This window comes from Equus caballus, chromosome 19, assembly GCF_041296265.1.
Source record: "Equus caballus isolate H_3958 breed thoroughbred chromosome 19, TB-T2T, whole genome shotgun sequence".
Taxonomy (NCBI): Eukaryota; Metazoa; Chordata; class Mammalia; order Perissodactyla; family Equidae; genus Equus; species Equus caballus.
The window spans coordinates 9,665,656-9,690,623 of record NC_091702.1 but is presented as its reverse complement, the minus strand read 5'-3'; the positions used below and the strand labels follow the sequence as shown (position 1 = coordinate 9,690,623).

At 44.5% G+C, this 24,968-nt stretch overlaps 1 protein-coding gene across 5 annotated transcripts in view; it reads right to left on the bottom strand.

Moving 5' to 3' along the window:
- Positions 1-24,968, bottom strand: part of KCNAB1 (potassium voltage-gated channel subfamily A regulatory beta subunit 1) — a 364,559-nt gene that overhangs the window by 103,035 nt on the left and 236,556 nt on the right. For all 5 annotated transcript variants that reach the window (XM_001490611.6, XM_070243166.1, XM_070243167.1 and 2 more), the window contains exon 2: positions 4,979-5,022. In XM_001490611.6, coding sequence (XP_001490661.2) covers positions 4,979-5,022 — 44 coding nt within the window. The remainder of the gene's footprint in view (positions 1-4,978; positions 5,023-24,968) is intronic.

The following is a 24,968-nucleotide window of genomic DNA, read 5'->3' as shown; positions in this document are numbered from 1 at the left end:
AGACCACCCTGTGTGCTGCCATAATGGGGGTGCGTGTCATTATGCATTTGTCCAGACCCACAGGATGCGCAGCAGCACGCGTTGTACGAGCACCTAACATGAGCTTCTGTCTTTGGGTGGTAATGATGTGTCACTGTAGGATTGCAACAAATGTACCGCGCTGCCGTGGGACGTCGAGTGGGGAGCCTCTGTGTACGTGGGATAAGGGGATATGGGAACTTTCTGTACTTTCTGCTCAATTTTGCTATGAACTAAAACTGCTCTAAAAAATAATTATTAATCACATTTACAAATTTTAAATTTATATTTAAGAAATTTAAATTTACATTAAAAAATTTTATATTTACATTTAGAAAAAGTCGAGTTACTTTGACGGAGGCTGTGGCCATGGAAGGAGGAGCACAGAGAGAGGTGAGTCCTGTCTGGCCCTCATCCCTCGGGTGTTCCCTGAGACCTTGGGACTGCAGGACTTGGAGGAACACCAGAGACCTAGACGACAAGAGCTAATGCCTTAGTAAGGCAAGCAAAGTGTCCCACGGTCAGGCCAAGCTTTCCTTTCTGGCTTATTTCTTGTAGCTCCCCAACACCTTGCATTCCCCATATTCTGCACGTACAACCAACGTTTCCCCAAGTACCTCCTGCTCCAGGGGGTCTCCCTCCAGGCCATCGCTCATGTTGCTTCCTGTATCTCGAATTTTTCACCCTCCTTCTCCACCTCCTCCTCCTCTTGATGACTCCCTTCAAGTCTCAACTAAGCAGCATCTCCCCTGTGAAGCTGTCCCACACCCTCCAGGAGACCTGCCTCACGCTGGCTTCACCCTGCACTCTCCATTGCGGCATCTGTCTAAGGTATTGCCCGTCTTTGTGTGCCCAACTCCTGCTACCCTGTGAGCAATTTGAGAGCAGCGTTCTTGACCCTTTCACCTTGGGATCCCCTGTAACTAGCACAATGCTGGCATCCTGAATGTTTGCTGAGAGTGAATGAATGGATGCACAAATTCTACTCTTCCTTTCTCAGAAGATGATCCCACCTCCTACCAGACGGGAATGATTTTCAGTCACTCTTTGGTGGCTCTACTCCTTCTCCATCAGTTTCTTTGACTTTGTGGCTTGATAGCAGTGGTCTGTGTATTCACAAACCAGGCCAGCCACTGCAACCCACACGTGGGTTTGGCCACTGAATTTTTTCCCCATTTCTCTTGTTGGCCAAGTTGTGTTCCTTCAGAGGTATGTTCAGTTCATCCTCGAGTTATTTCACCTTTCTGTTCCCATCTTCACATGCTCCTAGTTTGTCAAAAGGAAGCTTGGCAGGGCCAGAAATTCCCAGCCTGTCCATCTCGGATCGAGAAGGAGGTCAGAATTGTTAGCTTTAACTACGACCTTCAGGATATTCCAATAAAAGACATCTGTAGTCATGTGATTGCTTGCAACAGTCAAGACTTAATTTCCAAAGCCGCGGTACACGTGGGCTGGGCCTTTGCTGACATCCCACACCTGCAGCACAAGCCCGGCTCCACCCGGATTTGACAGTGGGGGTCTGCAGGGCCCAACATTATCTAAGGCTGGTGCGTTATTCCTGTCTATGAATTTTTTTGTCTCCTCTGGCTTACAGAGGCAGCTCAGAAAAGTTCTCAAAGAATGCTTATTCAAGCTGTCAAGCTATGTCACCCGTTTTGAATGAAGCCAGTCAGCCCCGCAATCTTCCTTGTTTTCTCCTGTTTTTCACGCAGTGTCTGATCACAAGTGTTCAGGCTCTCAGAAAGACTTTAAGCTCAACTCAGGAGTTGCTGCTCCTGGATCATGTCTGTTTCACAGTTTGCCCAGATACCTGCAGGTCACATGCATTGGGTTTTTAAAAAACTGCAGCCTGCCCTCTGGAAATTCATTTATAAGTGGCACTTCATGGACACCTGGATTTTTTATAGTCTTAAGGGCTTTAGGTTGAGTTTTCTATGTATTTTTGACTAAATTATCTTCCACCATAGATACTGACTATGCCATAGTTGGTCAATGATTTTTCACTACATTTATTAATTTATATTTATAGGTAGTTTCTTTCAATAATGAATAGTGAATAATTATTTACCATAAAGCACATTCTCAAAAAAAACTAAGGTCACATTATTCCTCATAATGAATCTCCAGGGCCTTTCAAATACAAGTAAATGGAAACAAGATCACAGCAACAAATGAAGCAAATGTCAAATTCCCTTAGACTTATGGTAAACAAAGCTCACGCCAACCTCCCAAATCAGATCTTTGGAAGAATTCAGGCCCCAATGACCTTCAACATATTTGCAATATGGTGAAGGGAGGCAGAATTAGTTGCCACCATCTTTTATTCATTCACTATCATTCCTTCGCTGGTCTCCACACTTCCATTAAGCAGGGGTTGGGAAGCCCTCCCCCAAGCTCCACACTCACGTCATCCGGCCCCCACGTGGCGGTCACTTACCCACTCCTAGTTACTCCCTCTTATTCTTTGAAAATTTTAGTTCAGGCTCGCTGTCCAATATTAGTTTTGCCAGATTTTTAGTGATTTCAATGACTCCAAAGATAATCTTCCCTGTACCTTTATCTCTCAGTTTCTCACCCTCTTCTTCTCTACTGACCTTGTCTTCATACAACCTCAGCCACTCTCTCCCATTGGACACACCTTACACTATGTGGCCACCAATAGCTGAACCCCCCATAACTGGATCTTGAGCACCTCTTTCTATCCTTCCAGCTTACTGTCTCTATTGCTCTTACTCCAACAATCCTTTGGTCCCTCTGGAGGTAAAATTCATTGATCCTACCCACTTTCCACTGTCCCGCAACCTCCTCATTTTACTCCTGGCTCATTTTCCTGGCTCCAGTCCTCTTTTTCCTCGAAGTTCAGTTTAAACTCCAAGGTCCATTATTACAATCACCCCTTTGCATAAACTCTCTGCTTCTTTTCCTCTCTTTTTCATCTTATACCCCTGAAAAACTCCACTCGAACCTGCTGAACGTGGCTGGAGGAAAAACACATAACTGTGGAGATGGCTTCACTTCAGATTTACTAGCATGAATCTCAAGTAGGTCTTTAATGACGTCTGGCCACTCTGTTGCATTCCCCTGGTCCAGTCACTCTTCGTTTCTCCTAGACATTCTGTCTCTCCTCAGACTTTTAACACCTCCTTCCCATCCTCACTAACAGCTGATGACCTTGCTTCTGACAATATAGAAACAATAGAGGAGAATTTCTGTAAGATATCACTGCCACCACCACCATCCCGTCACCCTGCCTAGTAGCCTCACAGCCCGTGTAGTCTGCCTCCTTTCATGTTACTCTCTTCTTGTGTCCTCAAAAAATAATTCCAAGGATTTTTCTCTTTTCTTCTACTGCATCATTTCTCCAAAGGATTTCCCCATCAGCATGTAAATATGCTATCATTTCTTCCACGTGTAAAAGTACCCTCTCTGACTGTCCTTGTCCATCCAGCTGACACTCCATTTCTCTGCTTGTCTTTACAGAAATAGTCATCAAAAAAGTAGCTGCCAGCCTTTCTCTTTCCATGCTCCCTCGAACCCACTCCAAGCGTGTGCTAGCCCCTCATTCCACCGACACTGATCATTTCAAAGTCATCAATGACTTCCATGTTGCTAAATCTCACGGTCAATTCTCGGCCCTCATCTTGCTTGAGCGATTAGCAGCATTTGACAGGGCCGGTCGCTGCATCTTCCTTGAAATGTTCTCTTGACTCGGAGTCCAGGGCCCCGTGCTCTCCTGGTTCTCCTCTTACCACACTGGCTGCTTGTTTTCAATTTTCTTTGTTGGCTTTTCCTCATTTCCTCCAACTTCTCAGTGGACTTCCCAGGTCTCAGACCATGCACTTCTGTTTTCTATACTGTCTGTACTTACTCCCTTGGTGTTCTCGCCATCTCACAGCTTAAACAGCTTAAACTCCCATGTCATCACGTATTCAGCCCAGATCTCTTCTAAACTCTAATGTGTGTATCCACTTGCGTACATGACTTCTCTTGGATGTATAATAGGTCTGTCAAACTTAACATATCCAAAATCAATCTCCGAATCTCCCTCCTCCCTAAGCCTCTCCTCCTTCATTCTTCCACGTCTCATTTTCTGGCAACTCCATCCTTTATGTTGCTCAGGCAACAAACCTTAGAGTCATCTTTGGTTCTTCTCTTTCCTCTTCCATTCCATGTAGAATCTAACAAAATATCTGCCAGGCTCTACCTTCAAAACACAGCCATGATCTGACTACCTGTCACTCCTTCCTCGGCTACCATCCTGGTCTAGACCCTCTTAGGTTACAGAAATAGTTCTGATCATGTTGAATGGCCTGAACGCCAAAGCTGCTTTTTCCCACATCTGGGAGATATTTAGAGGCCTCCCCAAGTCTCTCACTCAGATTTTACCGTTTCAGAGTCATCCTTATGCTGTTAGATTTCCCATCTCTACTTAGTTTTCTTTAAATATTTACATTTTCTGGGAGGGATAGAATTTTTATTTATGTGTGTGTGTGTATATATGTGTCACCTTGTCCCCAAAGTACTTAAAATAGATTATAAAAGTACATAAAATACATAACAATGTAGAAAAGTAAGTGAGGAAATTAGGCAAAGGGAAAATAAGGAGAGAACAAATTCAGATGCAGCTCCAGGTGAGGCGAGTATACAGAGGCATGCCGGAGGCCCGCACACCTGCTAAGTGGGACAACACGTGAGCCATGGCCTCCACGGTGTGCTTTAACATCAGGTTTCTTTCTGCTTGACGGGCACCGTGAACCATCATGAACACACTGGCTCCTTGGGCTTGAGAGGGCTAGGGCTTGTTGGGCGGGAAAGGCTCAAAAGGGGAAGTGGGGCAATGGGGTCAGGAAGTCCCTTCTCGCCTGAGACTGGGTCCCAAACTGCACCCCACTCACTCCCTGGAATCCTCCCCAATCTCCCACCTCCCAGCGCACCCCCACATGACACCCCAAGTACTTACCAAGACCCAAGCACGAGACTCGGAGTCCTGACTTCCCAAGATTCCTGGAATAAAAATAAAGCAACACTTGGTGATCCTTTCTGCAGCTGAAACTCTGCACAAGTAACTGAACATCGCGTCTCACTTTTGATGACACTGCTCTTGCGCAGAGTCGTGGGAGAGGGAGGGCCTGGATGCAGGCTCGTGGTCTGGGGAAGGGTCTGTTTCTCGTCTCCATTGGGCACTAGGGAGCTCAAGGTGCACTCAGGCTCAGCACAAAAACGTGTCCCCCAAAACACAGCTTTTCAGCCCCAAAGGATCTTTACTCGTTTGTTTAGAGATTTACTGTCTCACTCCTTTTGGACTGTGAGTTCCTTGAGGACAAGAGCTGTGTTTTATTCACAACCAATCCTCATTATTCATTCATTATTCATCAACAGAGCCTGACACCCAGTGGACCCTTAACAAGTATTTGTTGGCAGAGTAACTGACAAACTGACTTCTAAAATAGAATATTATTACCAATGGATGGGGACGAGTAAAAGAACAAATACGAAATGATCCTTTAGGCTATTTAAATTACTTTTTATAGAAGGCTACACTAAATTGCTTCAGGAAGTTCAGACAGTCGCTTTTAAATGGTTCTTCGTTTCTTCATCAATACCTTTGCTTTTAATCCCCAAGGGTTTATCAGGGAAAGGGAAGTATATTTTCACTGTCTACGTAGGGAGAGAATTCGGCACTCCAGTCTTCACTGTAAGGTGTTTGTCCATGGACACCAGACCCAACCCCTCTTTCTGCCGTCTGCCTAACCATCATCAGAGAGGAAATCGAATTTTCAGAGAGAGGAGACTCAGAGAGTTTTATGGGAGTCCGGTGTGGGGCGGTGGAAGTCTAAGAATTGAAATGTGGTAGAAAAGGGCGTCCTTTAATCTCTGATCAGATTCTCTTGTGAGAACACAATTTTCCTCTGTGCTTCTATCCCAAACAAAACAGCACAACAAACTTCTCCGACTGGAGCACAGCTCAGCGCCTCCAGCTCCTCCCTCCATTCTCCTCAGTGTGGCTTCTTTAGAAGTTAGTAATTAGTGCACTCACTTTTACATTTATTTCTTTTCTCAGCTTACTATTCTTCTCTATAAAATGCCACCTAAGCAACACCTTTAATTTTGTGCATAGTCAAAGTACATCACATTGCAAAGATTTGAAAGACCCGGGTTTCTGTCCCATTGTTGCAATTTGCTAGGTGGCCTTGTGGAAATCTCTCCCTTCCTCTGGAGTTCAATCTCTTCATTAGTAAGATGGGATATCACTGCCTGTGCCATCCATCCAGCATTACTGTGGTGGGGCCAGAACATGATAACGTACACTAAAGGGTTGCACAGTAAACAAATGCAAGGTATAATTCTCTTTGGTGCTTTCTGACTCTGCTCACCCTCTCACAGAGAGGGTAAATTTTCCTATATGAGTTGAATATGTCCACCTGGAAGGAAACCTTTGTATAAAGGTGCGTGTGAAAAATATTTTGAACTACTGAAGAGGAGAAAAATAATTGGACCTCTCCAATGAAAATAATTTGCATAAGAAATTGTTCTTTTAGCAGTTTCTCGGAAATCCACAGGATGTTCAACCAGAAGACCTTTCTTTGTAGTCTAAAAGTCTACTGATTTTAAAGGACAGGAGTCTAGAGCAAAAGTTACTTGGTAGGGAGAATAAAAAAACTACATCAAAACAAAAAAAGCAATATATATATATATATATGTGTGTGTGTGTGTGTGAATAACAGTCTTGCAGGTAGAGATATTCAAAACTAGTGAATCAGTAAAGATTTACTGAGAGATCGACATGGTCCAGGAAATGTTCAAGGCCGTGGGGACACAGAGAGGAAGAAAGTACAGTTCTCCCCCCAGGGGCTTCTCTAGCTTCTATGTTTCCTGAGGGACACAGAAAAGCAAATGTGTCATTACAATGCAGCGGGGCGTGTCCTGCAGTGAGGCCTTTGTGAACATTGGAGCACAGCCTATGTCAGGCTTGTATTTGCATAACTATGTGGCTGTCGTGGGGAAAAAGACCTAGGTACAGATTTTCATGTAATTTTAATATCTTTCAGTGATTCTGAGAAAAACAGGGAGGAGGGACGATGCAGAAAGCTATGCAGAGTGAGACGTTTTTCTAACAAACTCAAATAGGGCAAGGCTGTGTCCCTGGGGACTGACTGAGCAACATCACGAGGTGGGGAGACCTGCCCTATTTTCCTTATGACCATGACTCAGGAGGATAATGGCCACTCTGCTATGGGTTTGGAAGACCAAACTTGAGAATTGTCAGCAAAAACAAACTGCAAAGCAGCAGTACTAAATGTGGCCCATTTTCTCGCCTCTCCTGTTTCAACACCCAGGCCAGCTTTTCTGGAATGAGAGCCCTAGAAGATTTAGAAGAGCAGTAAGAAAAGTTCAGTTACAGACAAGTATTGACCCCGCGGTGAGAGGTCCCCTAGTTAGCCTCAGTGTTCTTATTTTAGCTCTTTCTCTAGATCTCTTCATCCCCTGAAGGAATGGCTGCCAAATTCAGGTGGTTCTTTTTAAAGTGAGAGGCATTTTCTGCGCGTGAGCGCTGTGTGGTCTCTGAAGTCCGGTGACCTCGCTTTGTCGAGGAGGCAGGCTCCTCCTTCGTGAAGCACCTTCAGTGTGTGATGATGCCACTCACTGGGCAGATAGAGAAGGTGGGAGGAACTAGCTCCCTTCACTTTAGAGCATGGAATTCCAATCCAGTGTCATGATTCCAAATGGGGTGTCTACGTCCCGAGTATGTGCGTGTCTGCATTATCCAAGCGCAGATGTGGCAATTGTCCAGCCACTCTGATCCGTTTAAGCTCTGCTGGATAATAGAAGCCCAAGGACTGGACACATTTGATCTAACGAGTCTACAATATATCCTACAAAAGCTTGTTTGGGTGGCTGTCATACCAAATAATGGCCAAGTTCACACACCATGCTGGGCTGTAACAGATGTCCTAGAACCTTCCTTATCCCACTCATGTGGAACTTTCATGAACACTTCATGATCTTGTGTGACATTGTGATTCAAAACACTTTATATAATTTTGTTTAATTTCTTAATTTCTCAGCATTCGCACAAGTGAGGCTACATAAAAATTCTGTAAATACGTCAAATTTCCAGTTGGGTTGAATTTCTTTCCCATATGATTCAAAATAATTTCGTTGCACTAGTTTACCTATTTTATCTGTGTCAGATATGCCAGAAGGGAGTCTCACCATGTTCATTTTTAGTATCTGCTCCTGTTCAACTCAAAATAAACCCTCCTCTTCCCCAGGTGAACCTGAGGCACTCTGCTGCTAATATTAGAAGTGAATGACATCAGTACGGGGGCACAGGAAGCTTAGCTTTGTCAGTCAAATTTTGGAAATCCTAAATCTTTAAGCTTCAGTAAAGAGTTGTCTGGAGAAGGGATATAGCTTCTTGAGAAGTCAGAGGTTGTGTTTCTCTTTTCTTGCTGAAGGTAGGAGTGTCCCCTCAGTGAATACACGGCTGAATTTATTTAAGGACAATGGTTAGTTCCATGGCAGAGGCATTAAATATAATTCCTAGTGTCATTTTGTGAAGCATCCATCAGGCTCTTTTTGATTTTAAGGCAAAAATAGAGTGGTGAGAACTGAAACTAGGCATTACTTAGGCACAGTCTTACATGCCATCTGATGCTTACGGGTCCTTTAAAAATCAAAGACGCTAAGAGCAGATTAGCAGCACAAACGCGTTGTTTTAAATTGCTCACTTCTGAATATGTGTGTCTTAGATATTATTCACAGTTGTAAAGTGCTTGGAAGAGGGGAATAGCTAGCTAAAATATCTACCTTGCATTTGACCAAGAAAGAAGCATATTGTATGGGACAAAATCCCTTATTTAAAGGTTGGCACAACAGGGATGAGCTGAAAGCATATATAAGCGGCTCCAGGGGCCATGTCAGGCTGGCAGAAACAAGTTTTGTTTGACCCGGTTTTCAGGTGCTCAGATCATTACGTCATCTGCTGCCTCACTCTATTGGAAGATCTTTCTGATCCCTCTAAATTACAGCCTGCTGGTGTGTGTATTACCTGGAAGTTCCTAGTCAAACGTGGGGTTTGGGATTTTTTTTTTTTTTTTAAAGAGAAAGACACTTTTAACGTTTCTTGAAAAATCAAGAGCAGAAGGCATGTTCCTTTGTCAGCCATCTGGTTGTGATGGTTGCATGAGAACAACCATTTTGACAGCCATGAAGGTGACTACAAATGGTAATAACAAACAGTTTATATGAGGGCACTGTTCATCACTGTTGATAAGTGAATAATGACTCATTTGGAAACCACCAGGCACATAAATGATTCAGCCACGCATTTTGATGACAGACATTGACAAGTGGCACAATGAAACTTTGTTTCATTCATATAAGTAGCAACAAAGTAGAATGAGATTCTTTCAGATTCTTTGATTTAAAGGTTTAAATCATTTGTCATTTGTGAATTCCAACTAGGTTCTTAGTCATTTTCTTTGGCCATATAAAATTACCTGTTATCTGTATCATTCTAGAAAAGGCTAGAGAAGTATGGCAAAAAGAGACTTCCCTGTAATTAATTAGTTCAATAGAGATGTGCGTTTCAACTACATACAAGGTCTTGTATTAGGGTGTGGGGATGGGCTGAGTAGTACGCAGTTGCTGTTCTCATGGAGCTTACATCACCGAGGGGGAAACAGATGTTAGTGTATTAATTATTTGGTTATGATACTAAATAAAAAAACAGCATGCCTGAATGTAAAATTGGCATGTTGGGGAAGCTGACCTGGTCTGGACAGTTAGGAAAAGCTTCCCGAGGGAAGCGGCACTTAAACTGAGATCCAAAGGAGGAGTAGGGAGGAAGGGAACGCAAACAGGGTGATGGGCATCCCAGCAGCGTGAGCGGCAGGTGCGGAGGCTCAGAGGCTGGAGGCGGCCCTGGCGGCTGAAGACCTGAAGTAGGGGCAGTGGAAGAGGAGAGAGCAGAGTGACCCCAGGGGAGGCTGGAGCAATCAGATCAAACAGGGCCTTACCGATTATATTACTGGTTTTCATCTTAACATGAAGGAGTAATGGAAGACTCCTGAAAAACTGACACAAGGGAAATGGGTCGAAGGGAGGCAACAAGAGGAGCCACGGGGCTCCCTCGGTAATACTGATGAGAAAGGATGGGGTCTTGAGACCGGATTCTGTGGAGATAGATAGAGAGCATGCGGAAGATTCCAGGTATTCTTAGCAGGTAAAATCTATAAGACTCAGTGTTTGATTGAATATGACGTGGAAGAGGAGAAGTCATGGGCCATTCTCCAGTTTCTGACCTGGACTGCTGGGTGAAGAGGGGTGCCTTTCACAGGAGAAACAGAAGTGGTTTGACACTTTGGGCACGTGGGCAAATGCCCATAAGATATCCTTGTTAGCTGCCTGGAGCTCAGAGCAGGTAGAGGTGTTGTCTGGGTATCGGGGGTAACTGGTGCCATGGGCTGTGGTCAGCTGCCAAGGGGAGACAGTGTTCAGTTAGAGAGCAGGACCAAGGACCTGGCCTTGAGGAGCTCCAACATTATATAGGTGGCAAGGGAAGCTGAGAAGGAAGAGCAGAGATGCAGGAGGAGACCAGGAAAGTGCGCTATAGAAGCCAGAAGTGGAGATGGTGTCAGCAGGGCGTGAGTGGCCAGCGTGGTGAAGGCTGCCGAGGGAGCCAGTGCGGGAGGATGGACAGTGCCCTTCACGTCCGCCCCCGTGGGGACGGCTGCTGACTTCTATGACAGCCGTGTCAGAGGTGTGGTGGGTGGGGGTCGTGGTGGGTGGGGGTCAGGCTGGGTGGACTGAGGAGAGGGGAGGTGCAGAAACTTTGCCTCCTGGCTGTGTGTGACCTTGGGCAGGTTGCTTTACCATTTTAAGCTTCTTTCCTCGCTGGTAAGTGGAGATATTAATAGCCTTATAGCCCAATCCTTTTATTGAGATTGAGAAAATATGAATGCAGTCCCAGTCCCAGCACATTTCAGCGTTCAGTAAACGCTGGTTGCTTTCTGCTTTTCTTATTTCCTAGGAAAAGTGTCTCCAGCACTGCATGAGTGGGGTTCTGGCTCCAGTACTGAAGCTGGGAGGAGGCTGCCTCTTGACTCGAAGGACCCAGCCGCCTGACATGATGACCCTCTTACTTCACGTGGGTCTGTGCTTAGACAGTGCAAACATCCTAAATTGTACGAGAATCGTGAGTCACTTTGCTAGAATCATTAGAAAAGTGGGCACCACGGGATAAAGAGAGATAAGGGAGGCAAAGGAGAGGGTGGCGCTTTGTGGGCAAAGGCAGTTTGGGAAATCATGTGCGTTTGAGGAATTTAGACCCGTTCTTCCATGATCACAGGAGGGGGAACAGAGACGGGACATAAAGCTGTGTGGATGGGGCTGCACAAACTTGGTACTATATGGGGGATGGGGGAGAGGTTGAGAAATGCTTGCCCGGGTCTACTTATCACTTAAATAAAAGTTACTCTGCTTTTTCTGTCTCAAGTATGCAAGGCATCAGAATAGCTGGAAATCAATAACTCAGTCTTTTTTTTTTTTTTTTTGATGAAGATTAGCCCTGAGCTAACATCTGCCACCACTCCTCCTCTTTTTGCTGAGGGAGATTGGCCCTGAGCTAACATCCGTGCCCATCTTCGTCTGCTTTATATGTGGGACGCCTGCCACAGCATGGCTTGACAAGCGATACGTAGGTCCGCACCTGGGATCCAGATCAGCAAACCCTGGGCCTTCAAAGCAGAATGTGTGAACTTCACCGCTCCGCCACTAGGGCGGCCCCAATAACTCAGAGTCTTAAACTGGAAGAATCTAGAACCTCAGTCTCAGGGTATCAGGACACATAATTTGGGGGCCCATGAACTTGGATGGGAAAAAATACATTTTTATTTTTCATGAACTTCTGACTGAAATTTAGCATCTCCTTCAATTATGAATGTAGACAAGAAGCCACAGAAGTCTTCACATTACCTGTGACTTTGCCACCAAGAGAAATTACAGGTATTTTTCTGTCATATCATAGTTGCTTCAGAGATCTCAAAAAATTATTCGCACTCCCCGTTTACATTCATTACCACTTGAAAACTGTGATGTTCGACCTGCTCCTAGAGCTTGTTATTTAATACATTAATAAAGACACGTGTGTTTTACTTGGCTGCAAATTTGGATTTTAACTGTTTTGAACTGTATTTAAGTATAATTGGAATCCTGTGTATTTTATCTTGTGTTTTCAGAAGCTCTTTTCCTGAGGAGTCTATAGGCTTCACCGGCCTGCCAGAGGGGCCCATGCATCACAGATCTTGAATGCAGATGAAAGATAAAGCTTGTTTAAAAGCTGCCTTTGGCACATCCATCTGCCACAGAGTACATCTCCTTTAAACTGGGAGGGAAGACAGTCTTGAAGTTTTTGAAAGCAAAATTAAATATGCAATACCCGCTGCCCCTATTTAATATGTGTATAATGTAGTGTTTACTATCCCTTCCTATTTTAGTAAATTAAAAAATATTTCTTAGCCCATGATGGCTTTAATTCCAAACTCAGGCCCACTGCTTGGGTTGCCTCCACCTGGACATAAATCCTTGACTTTGAAGTCCTCTGTTACAGGCTCTTCACGGGCCTCAGCGACCTGCAGGAGGGGGCCGCTGTGCTTCCCCCTGGGGCAGAGGAGAGAGGAGGAGGTGTGCCACCCCGGGGGTGCTGGGGTCTTAGCAGGAAGCGGCATGCCTCATGCATGACATTTCTTTTATAACAATTCACTTTGATGTGATTCATTCATTTAACCATTTCATATTATATATTTTTTTAAAGATTTTTAAAATTTTTCCTTTTTCTCTCCAAATCGCCCTGGTACATAGTTGTATATTTTAGTTGTGGGTCCTTCTAGTTGTGGCATGTGGGACGCCGCCTCAACATGGCCTGACAAGCGGTGCCATGTCTGCGCCCAGGATCCAAACTGACAAAACCCTGAGCCACTGAAGTGGAGCGCACGAACTTAGCCACTTGGCCCCGGGGCCGGCCCTCATATTATATTTGAATATAAAATACTGTTTCCATCCTAAATCTTCAAGCAAGTTTGTTGTGTCAGAGATGTGCCATGATGGTCCCACGGCTTTACTGGGTACCCTCTGCTGCCCCTGGCTACCGACAATTACCAGTCATTTACACCTTAGTGTGAAAGAGTTTCAAACATTTTTCTCATATTAGTTTGGAGGGATTAGAAGGAGCAATCAAGAGATAAAACACCAAACCTCTGAGAGATGGAAGGGGGAATGACGGTGGGTGGCAAGAGGGTGCAGGAAGCGGGCCCCCAGAGGGGGAGAACACACTTAGCCCCCTTCCAGATTTTGTCTAGGATCCCATCTCTCCTTAGGACAGAATGATCATACTTTGCTATATAAATATCGTATACGTACTTGCCATTTTCGAAGCTCAGAGGAGAAAATCTAAAGCTTTCAAAGTTTTCTTCACCCAGTGGTGATAACTTATTCTCAAAGAAATTCCACTGGATGCACAAAGGCCAAGCCTCTGGGGCGTCCGCCTTGTATGGAGAGCTCGGATTTGCGTCCACTGTGACGAGCCGCGCCATTTGCAAGGGTAAAATGCAGCAGACCAGACAGTCATGGAGTGAGAAATCCGAGCGCCGCGTCTTTCCAACGCCATTTACCGTGGGTGAATTCTTGCTTTCTCTTTAAAAGCAAAGTCAGCAACATGGTGGAAACCGAGGCGTGAGCCTGGCAGAGGGGCGTGTGATACTTACATACGGACTTATTCAAAGGTAAAAGCTTTCAACCCTAATGCAGTGGGTGGCCTTTCACTTTCCTTGACAGAGGAACAGAAAATAAATGCCTGTTTTCTCCGTGTGCACCTGCCGTCAGAGTGCCACCCGTCGCAGCACATATTATGCTCTTCATGTACGAGGCGGTTTCTCTTTCCAGACTGAGACCCTGAGGCAGGGGCTGTGTCTACCACCTGCTTGTTCCCAAGAGCTTGCGCAGAGCCGCGTGCAGAGCGGTGCCCTGACGCCATCGCCTTGCTGTGGATAAAGACTGCATGTCACTCACCAGTTCCACTCCTGCTGGCTAGGGTGGCTCCGTGGGTGCCTGGAGATCCCTGGCCAGCATGGTGCGGCGGTGAAGTGCGATGCAGCACAGAGGTGTCTCTCTCACTCTGTGTCAGCGAAACCTGGAGAAAGTTACCAAACCTCTCTGCGCCCCATCTGTTCCTGGGGATAATAATAGAAACTACCTTTTGGGTGGTTGTGAGGACTAAAGCATTTAAGATAGTGCTTGGCACATGGAAAACGCTTCTACGTGCAAGCTGTTATCACATAGTCAGAAGTTCGAATCCAAGCTCTGCTCCTGGTAGGTAGGGACATCTCACTTCACCTCCCACGGGTTCCCTCTTTTGTAAGAGGAGTTTCTACCCTCCCCGAGGTGGGGGGGGATACATAAACACTGTGGCCTTTCACTCTTCTTTCAACCAATGTAGGTGTTAGGGCTCTTTCTTCTAATTTTACAGGAGGCTGGAGCTTGGGACCCTGCTGAGCAGGAGGCATGCTGTCCCCACTCAGACCCTTCTTTTCTCCTCCCCCACTCCAGCTGACCGTGGTCACTGTGCCAATGGGAGGGCCAGTAAATACAGCCTCGCAGCCTGGAACTGGGGCTAAAGGGGGAATCGTGACCAAGGTGTACTTCTATGTCCAGCCTTGATCTTACTCTTTATTTCCAGTTGGTCCACCTGCAAGTCACCCCATCTGAATCTTCAGTGCACACTTAAGAACATCAACCTGTGGCTCCCCCTCTAATCCCCTCAGAAAAAAAAATCAACAAGCTTTAACCCCCAGAGGTCTCCTTTCTCCTCCCTCTCTTTCGGCCTCCACAACCAGTCAGTCAGCACATCCTGAATATCTGCCTTCTGCAGCGTCCCTCATGCTCACCCCCATCCTGACTTCTCCGTAGCCGCTCCCAGGGCGGCCCCTATGACTCAGGCTTCCTGCCTGCTCCTCAGCCTTTAGGTTCTCTGCTGCTGTTTCTCTGTTTCTCTGATTAGCCTTATCGCCGTCTTATTTGTATATTGTTCATGTCTTATTACCTGCCTTCCATCACAAAGGACTTGCTGAGAGAATCCAGGCCTGACTTATGTTTGCACCATGGGGGTACAATGAAATATTTCATCAACTAAATTAATGACCAGCTGGCTACGCCTGAGAAGCCTTTCTTACTTCCCTGATGTGAATTTCCAGAGTCAGATATTATTTTAATCCTATTTCTTTTGTGTTTATATTGACTATTAAAATTTAATTGTCCTATTCAACATCATAGTGCCATAAGGCAATAAAAAGAAATAGGCATGCAAATTAAAAGAAATAAATAAAAGTGACTCTTGTTGAAGAGAACATGATTGGCTATACAGAAAAATCTCAAAGAATCTACTAAAAAGCTCCTAGAACTAAGAGGTGAATTTAGCAAAGTTGCAGGACGTAAGGTCAATATACAAATGTCAACAATATTCCTAGCAATGAATAATTGAAATTTGAAATTTCAAAGAACAAAACTATTTACAATAGCACCCTAAAAATGAAATATTTATTCATAAATCTATCCAAATATGGTCAGTATCTGTATGCTAAAAACTACAAAACATTGAGGAAAGAAATGAAAAAGGATCTAACTAAATGGAGAGATGTACCAAGTTAATGGATTGCAAGACTCCATACTATTAAGATATCCATTCCCCTCAATTTTATCTATGGAGTAAAGATAATCCCAATTCAGATCCTAGCAATATGTTTTGTATACATCCACAGGGTGATTCCCCACTTTATATGGCCAGGTGAAGGAACTGGATTATCCAAAGCAATTTGAAAAAAAACAAAGTTGGAATGACTCACACTACCTAATCTCAGGATTTAACATAAAACTACAGTAATCAAGGCAGTGTGGTATTGTCAAAGGGAACGAAGCACATATAAATGCAACAGGATAGCTAGTAAATGGAACAGAATAGACAGGCCAGAAATAGCCCCACACAAATATAGCCAAGTGACTTTTGACAACAATCAGGTGCAAAGGCACAAAAACAATTCAATGGAGAAAGAATAGTCTTTTCTAGAAATGGTGAAGGAACAAATGAACAATTGTCCATGTGTAAAAAAATGAACCTTGATACAAGCCTCTCACCTTATATAACAATTAACTGATCATAGACCTAAATGTAAAACTTAAAACTATAAATAAAACTTCCAGAAAAAGAAAAGATGGGAGAAAATCTGTGAGACTTTAGGCAAAAGGATTTTAGATATAGTACCAAAAGTATAATCCATAGGGACCAGCCCTGTGGCCGAGTGGTTAAGTTCGCATGTTCTGCTTTGGCAGCCCAGGGTTCGGATCCTGGGCGCGGACATGGCACCGCTCATTAGGCCATGTTGAGGTGGCGTCCCACATGCTATAACTAGTAGGACCCACAACTAAAATAAACAACTATGTACTGGGGGGATTTGGGGAGAAAAAGAAAAAGAAGAATCCATAAAAGAATTGAAAAACTGGACTTCATAAAAATTTAAAACTTTTGCTCTGTGAAAGACACTGTTAGAGAAAGAAAAGACAAGCTACATACTAGAAGACGATATCCACAAAAATCCAATAAAAGATGGCCAAAGTATCGAACAGACACTTCACCAAAGAAGATATCTGGATGGCAAATAAGCATATGAAAAAGTGTTCAACATCATTAGGCATTAGAGAAATACAAATTAAAACCATAATGAGATACCACTACACACTTATTAGAATGTGCAAGATAAAAATAAAACCAAAACCAAATACTATGCCAAATGCTGGCAAAGCAGCAGAGCAAATGGAATCGCAGACATTGCTGGTGGGCATGCAAATGGTATAGCCCACTTTGGAAAACAGTTTAACAGTTTCATATAAAGTTAAACATACCCACTCCTAGATATTTACCCAAATGAATGAAAAACTTATGTTTACACAAACAACTGTAGGCAAATATTTATGGCAGCTTTATTCACAACCACTTAGAACTGGAAACCCCCCAGATGCCCATCACTGATGAATGTATAAACAGATGAGGACAAATTCATACAATGAAGACTATTCCACAATAAAAAGGAACAAACCATTGATTCATGATTCACGCAATAATATCAATGCATTTTAAATACATTTTGCTAAGTCAAAGAAGCTACACCTAAAGGGCTACACATTGTCTGAGTCCATTTACGCGACCTTCTGGGAAACACAGACAGAAGACAGATGAGTAATTCCCAGGGGCAGGAGGTTGACTACAGAGAGGCAGTCGGAGGGAATCTTAGCACTTCTGGAACTACTCTGTATGGTGCTGTGGAGGCATAACTTTGTGCATCTATCAAAACCTATACAACTGTAAAAACACAAAAAGTGAATTCTACTCTCTGCAAATTAAAAAAAATCAGGAGAACCCAAGACAAGAGACTGTGAGATATGAATCTAAGTGTATTACAGGCTAATGACATGCCACACTGAAGGAGTCGGGGAACAGAGGACCTGACTTAGTAACTTTGGAAAGAGTCTCTTGCCTGGAGACTATAAGGCTACGAGAAAAAAGAACCACGTGCAGACATCATGCTCTGTGTTGGCCATTTGTTTGTCACAATGTATGAGTTCGTAATTTTGAAACTAAGGTTGAATACTAAGGTTGACAAGAAATGTAGTGAGTGAACACTAGACCCAGAAATGAAATAAAAACAGAAGAAAACTGAGGACCCCCTGAAGCCAACACCCTTTTATTATTTAATTTCCTTTTCTCTGTAAACACTTTCACATTGCCAGACCATTGGTTTTTGTTTGTTTCTTTGTTTTTTTGTTTTTCTAATTCAGCAGATGTTTACTCGGTAGCTGCTAAGATGCATCAAGAGCTAGTAACTGATTTTGAGGTTGATGAATGCTCTTTCTCTCCAGAAGAATTACAAATAAAAGCCCAGTAGTTAGTGGACATTGGATGCAGCTGGCCCACGTCTTGACTTTGAGCCCTGTTATAAATGGCTAATGACTGGTCAGGCCGGAGTTCTGGTTCTACCTTATCTTTACTCTCCAACCTCTACTTTGGTCTTTTCATTCTTCTTGATATCTTAGTTTATTATGTCTCAAAAGTGGGGAAATGGCCTCTCATTCTGTGAGGATGGCAGTGAAGTGGTGTTGACGGGAGGGCAGGGAACTGAGAGAAAACCCACCCCAGCCGTGATGACTGCCCGCCCACCCTCACAGGCCTCTGTGCCAGTCCTTTCAGATTTTATTTGACACAAAGGGAAAACTCTTTCCTACAGATTCATGAAAGGGAGGACGGGAGAGAAGACCACACCCTCTTGTGAGACACAAGGCATCAGAAGAAAATATTCTTTAGAACCTTACGGCAAAATCTTACCGAAATTCTCTTGAAAATGGAATCCAAGCTACCTCTCCTTGGGCTTGGGTGAATTTTTACAAATGCAAATAATTTTTTAATTGACTTCAGGCATTTTAAATTAATCACTGTATCGCAACTATAGAATCCTGTGAAATAACCTTGCTTTATGCTTTTGTGAAATCCATCCTAGGAAATTAAAGTAATTAATTTCAGTTGGTTAAAATCACTAGCGGTACTTCACTCAAGTTAACTGGGTTCCAAGCAAGATTTAGATGACAGGAATTCATAGGATGGTGCCCACCATCAACGGCAGAGTAGCTGGAGATCTGCCAATTTCCCTTGATGTGGCCCCAAAGAGGTCAATTTCCATTTCCAGTATCATCATCACATGATGAGAAGGCAAATCATGATGGTAAGTAAGCGCTGTCTACACCATGGCAATTCAATAGTTGTGTTTTTTTTTAGTAAAAACTCCAATTAAGCCTAATTTTTTGATAGTTGAGTCAAGATTTTAATTCCACCAGGATGTTTAACATCTGTAAACACGTCTCTGACTTTTAAAATGGACAAGTACAGCCAATGATCACATATTTGCTGTTTATTTTTCACTTGTTGGGTAAACATAAACACACTTTGTTTTCTCTCTGTCTGAACTTGACTTCGTGCTAGCTCTATAGAGAGCGCCTGTCAGACGCCAGCATCCTTCTAGGGGCTTTTACACGCAATTCATGCCTGTAAATACACGCAGTCTTTCTGACCACTCTTGTGCCCACTTTATCCAGGAGGAAATGGAGGCTGAGAGAGGTTAAGGGAGGGCCAAGGTCCACACATCCGGCTCCTGCAACCTCAGGAGGACTTCTGTGCCGTTGAAGTGGGCGCTCCCTCCGCGGCTCCACGCTGCCTTCGGGCGGCCTGCCCTTGTGAAACGACCCAGCCCTTAGCTATTCCTTAGAGAGACGGGCAGGGCTACGGCCTCTGCCTGGGCTTGGTCATTTTTGGAGGCCTAGAGAAGGGAGGACAGGAGTTTCTGGGCGCCCGCGCCCTCGCTGCCCCTCTCCGGGCCCAGGCCGCGGGGGAGCCGCTGAACCCCGCTGCGCTCGCTCCCCTCCGGGTCAGCCCTCAGAAACAACCTGGGAGGAAAATAGGCAGAAGCAAGTGTACAACTCGCGTTAGTTCAAAGTTCAACAGAACTCAGTTCATCCTGTTTTTCGCTCGTTTGAAAAGCGAAAAAAATGAAGTCATTTGCATGCTCTGCCGATTGGAGAGGGGCTGACCAATGGGACGGGAATAGACCATGTTCCCACCTTGTAGGGCGTGGGGTTAGGGCTTGGAAAGGGGAACGGAAAGGGGAGTTTGGAAGAGCTGAGGCAGCCTTGCCTGAAGAAGAGGGTGGCAGCAAGAGTGATGTTCAGCGCGGTTCAGTCGCACGGACCCTCGAGCTGCCGTGGGCGAGGAGCTGAGGACGGACACTTGGATCAGGCGCCTCTCCAAGGGGGTCTGCTCCTTCATCCCGTACACGTTTCCTGAGCGCCTCCTGCTAAGGCAGGCCCTGTTCTAGGCTCCGGGGCTCCAGCAGTGAACTAAAGGATCAAGTTCCTGACCTCACGGGGCTTCCATTCTAGGTGTGGCCCACAGCAAACAAGTAGGCACAGAAAGGGCTCCAACGAACGAGCGGTGCTCTGAGAACGTGAAGGTGGTTAGTGAGGAAGAGAGGCGGGCGGGCAGCCCCTCCGAGGAGGTGCTGTCTGAGCGCGCACAGCAAGGATGGAAAGGAGCGGGGCTGGAAGGGATATTGGGAAGAGGGTCCCAGGCGGAGAGCCAAGCCAGGCCCTTAGAGGGGATACGCCTGAGGAGCAGAAAGGAGGTGAGTGTTGGGGGCGGGGGGCGGGGGGGGGGGGGGTCAGTGTGTGAGGGGAAGCAGCACAAGATGAGGTTAGAGAGAGAGACCGCGTGGGTTTTAGAAGGCTGCCGGTAACCAGCCTAACTGCTCTCCACCAGAGCAGAGTAGAGAGAAACGGTCCACAAGCTGTTGAAGCCTGTATGCTAAGAGCTATTTCATTTAAATAGGGTACACCAGAGAGAGGGTTAGCCTTTGCTGGAGACACTTTAGAAGAGAACTGAGACCCTGGGGCTCAGGACTTGGCAGGCTTCCTTTGGGCCCGGGCCTTGTCTCCCTACACTGATAAGGGTTTGGTGTTTGGGACCCAGGGTTGCCTTGCTGCACAACTCTGGGGCTGCACTGTAGTCTACGTTCATAACCCCTTTTCCCAGTTGTACAGTCCAGCGGTCCTGTCTCAAGCTTCCTGCTTCCCCTTTCTGTACCACTTTGCTTTTTAACGGTATTCTCTCTTGCCCCTTCTGGTCTCAAGTACCTCCAGTAGTTCTCAGGCTCTATCACTTTTCCCTTTATCAAATTCTCTTGTCAGGAAAGTCAGAACAACTCATTCTTACTAAGGTGTAAATGACCAACATGATAAAGTGCTACCTGGGGTGGGCAGTGGGGAGACCAGCACCCTACAGTTCTCAGGAATCAGGAAGAATAGCTCTTTGCATTTGCATCTGTTTGGAATGCTTTTCTCGAGTATTCTCACTTAAGACCCAGTTCCGGTGTCCCCTTCCCAAGGAGGCTTCCCGAGAAGAGCTGGTAGCTTCTTCCACTGAGCTTGGGTCTCCACCCTGCCCTTCTGGTTACTTTGTGTCTTGCTGGTTGCTCTGTTCCCTGACAAGCTCCTGGGCTTCTTGAGGACAGACTCCGTGTCTTATTCATCTGCTCCCTGGGCCCTGGCATGGTGTCCGGCTCATGTCACCTGACTGACTGAGGAGCTGGGAAGGGTCCTGAGAGCCATGTTTACGTTGATCATAGTAGGCTAGGTCTTCACACTGCTGAGTTGAATTAATACTTTTTAAAAACCTTCCTTCCTTGGCAGTCCTGCATTCACTAAAATGTTTATTTCTTCAATATTATAAATATTGCTGCCTGAATTTCTACCAATTTAAGATGCATTTGTTGACAATTTTCCTCTTTTAAAATGCAAATACTCCTAATAGAAGGAAGCCCATTCATTTATACAACAAACATTTATTGTGTATCTGCTCTGTGCTTCACACTGCCCCATCCCCCACACTAAAATGCCAGGGAGTTCACAAAAAACTACTCTGCCACATCATAAATCAAGGGTCCCAAGTCAAGACCTCATAATTCTATTTTTAATAATCTATCTAAAAGAAAAATTCAGAGATCTGCAATTAGGTTTATGCACAAAAATATGGATTGTAGTCATTATTTATATTGGTCCACAGGAGGAAAACTATTCAATAATAGGAGAATCAAATTAAGTTTCATCAATATGCTGGATTATTATGTAACTATTTAGAATTACATTAAAAAGAGTATTTTATTAACGCGAGAAAATGCTTAGTGCTTAAATGTAAAAGGCAGGATATAAAACTTGTTGTCGTGAGATCTTTACAAATGCACAGAAAAGCAGCCTGGAAGGAAATTCACTAAAAATGTAAATGGTGGTGGTGGTTCTAGGTGGTAAGATAACGGTTCATTTTTAGTTTCTGTACATTTACACTTTCTAAACCTTTTTAATAACTTCTATGATGAAAAAAAGTTACTGTACTGAAAAAACAGAGCCACCTCCCACTAGTTGCTAAGATCAGCTGCAGAAAGAGAATGGGACGGGAGGGGTGGGGCAACTTTGTGAGCGAGACAAGCAGGAGCCTGTGTAAGGACAGCACGGAGGCTGGGGGGCAGTCTGCGGGTGCTGGCCCTGCAGGTGGTAATCAGGAAGAGGATACCAGGAGACGGGAGGGCGTGGAAGGCATGTTGTAGGGTAGCTCCATGTTGCCTGAGCTAAGCCTGTGATGGAATAGTGACTTCTTCATGTCTGGACGAGGAGAATGAAGGCTCTGCTCCCAGGCTGGGTGCACCACTGAGTGAGAGGAGCCTCACGGCGAGTTTGCCTGTAGACATAGGGAGCTTCTAGCCTCTGAAGGGCTCACTTTCTTTTTGCTATTGCAGCATAAGACTCAGTTGTTAGTGTGATTTATCACCAGCCAGCAATGTTAATTAAGCATTCATCACCAGGAGCTGAACCTTCTGGGTCTGCTGACGTTTACAGCTGATCTCTGAGGGCTACAGAAACTCAGCCCTGGCCCTGACCAGGAACAAAACACCCACATGCAGCTGGAGGCCCCAGTGAGCTCTCGTGAGCTTTGCTCCTGAATCTGAAGTTCATCTTATAACTGTGGGTCCTCTATGACCAGTTCAACTGACCCCATCTTATCCACAGAGTCAATCTGTCGATAAAGCTGTTTTCTTTTCCCAAAAGCTGATGCTGTAATTAATTGGCTTTTTTATGTGTATCGGGTAAGAGAACCCCATCTTTGTGTGGTAACAATCTCTTTTATGGTGATACCTTCCTTTCTCGTTCTCCCCAAAAAGACACACTTGGAAGTAAAGCCAACAAATTGTTTTGCGTGAAGTCATTTCTGACCACTCTCCTCCCCATCCCCTGCCACCAAAAGAAAAAAAAATTTCAAGTGGAGGTGGAGACAGGGAGGTGTAGTGTTGCTGTTTTGAAAGCCTAGAATTAGCGGCAAGACTCTGGTTTTAAGGCTGGGCTCCATCCCTCACTAGCACTGGGATGCTGGGCTAGGCACTTAATCCCCGAGCCTCAGTGACTTCCTCTGTGAGATGCGCATAAATACAGCGCCAGCCTTAACCTGCTTACAGGTAATTGGGAGGATCAAATGGGATAAGTATGTGAAAGGGCTTATGGAGCTTTAGAGTTCTTTACAATGTGAGTTAAGGCCATGATAGTGACGATTGGGATTAATAGTTTCAGGAGCAGCTGCATAAGTGGAAACAAGTGGGGAAAAGACAATCCATCATTTGTGTGCTCTCAAGGGGAACGATAGCCTTAGGCTCCATGTGCTGATGGACAGACTTTGTAGCAAAATCAAATCATTCACACTGTTCAGAACTCTGCTGAAATGTTCTGTGTAGCCAGTTATACAAAAAAAAAAAAAAAAAGGATTAAGAGGTATTCTGAACAGAAGTGGAGACAATCATTTTGTGAAAAAGTTCTTACTCTTTGTTCATTGAGATCTGCACTCAAATTCAGACCAAGAAAAGAAATTAGAAAGTGATTTCACTTAAATTATCAGAGTATTAAATAATGTGTGTGCGTCTGTGTTGGGAAGGACAGGAAAGTAGGACTGAGGAAAAAAATAGGAAGAAAAAAATAAAATATCCTGTTCAGGCTGAACTGAAGTTCCCTTGTGCAACTGCAGATTATTTTATAGATAGTTCTGAGACTCCTATTTCATTCATTTTTTTCAACAAATATGTGTTAAACATCTACTGTGTGCAAGGGCTGACAAGACAGAAGAAAAGAGACATAGTCCTTGCCCCATGGTCTTTAAAGTCCAGTTAAGATAAACGTTACACAAGTAATTAGATTATTACGTCGTGTTAAGTGTTACAAAGGAAAAGTATAGGGCACAATGAGCACGTGCCCCGTATTCTCAAAGACCTAATGTATCACAGCCCAACGTATCCTTGTTGTGAAGCCCCTCAAGAAGAGTGACTGTGAGATCTTAGAACCAAAAGGGGTCTAATTTCGTTTGAGCACTGAAGGCAGAGTCCTAGAGTTCTCAAGGTGTCCTCCGGCCAAGTCATTATGGCTATTGTACCCATTCTCTTCAAGCCTTCACTTCCACATGTATAACGTGGATATTTCTTAGTTTTTATCTCTTAGGATTGCCGGGGGGATTTAAAAAATTATTCATGAAGGGGCTGGCCCCGTGGCCGAGCGGTTAAGTTCCTGCGCTCCGCTGCAGGCGGCCCAGTGTTTCGTAGTTCGAATCCTGGGCGCGGACATGACACTGCTCATCAAATCACGCTGAGGCAGCGTCCCACATGCCACAACTAGAAGGACCCACAACGAAGAATATACAACTATGTACCGGGGGGCTTTGGGGAGAAAAAGGAAAAAATAAAATCTTAAAAAAAAAAAAATTATTCATGAAGAAAGCCTAACTCAGACTCAACATACAGTAAGCGCTCAACAAATGTTAACTATTATTGTTATGTCATTAGCTATTATCTAATGGACATTAACTTGTTGAACCAGGTTAGGCAACCAAGAGACTTTTCTGGCTGGCCCCTAGAAAGCTTAGAGTGAAATTTGTGACTTACAGAACATCAATTTGTACATCACTATATTGTGCATTTTTAATCTCATTTTTGCTTCCATTTTTCGTCACCACTCTTGTTTTTCTTGACTGGAATAATGGATGGTATGGAGGAATGGAAGGGGGAGGGGTGGATGGAGAAATGAATGAAATCTCTTAACTAAGTCAAGAAATAGCTCTTTCAGCTAGATAAATGGTGCTCAAGAGTTGGACATTCTTTCCACAATTTCACAGAACAAGGAGAACTCTGACTCACACTAACTCATTGCTTGATTTTTACATATACTCATACACGAGTGGATATATGGATTCCCTGGGTTAACACTGAATGGGT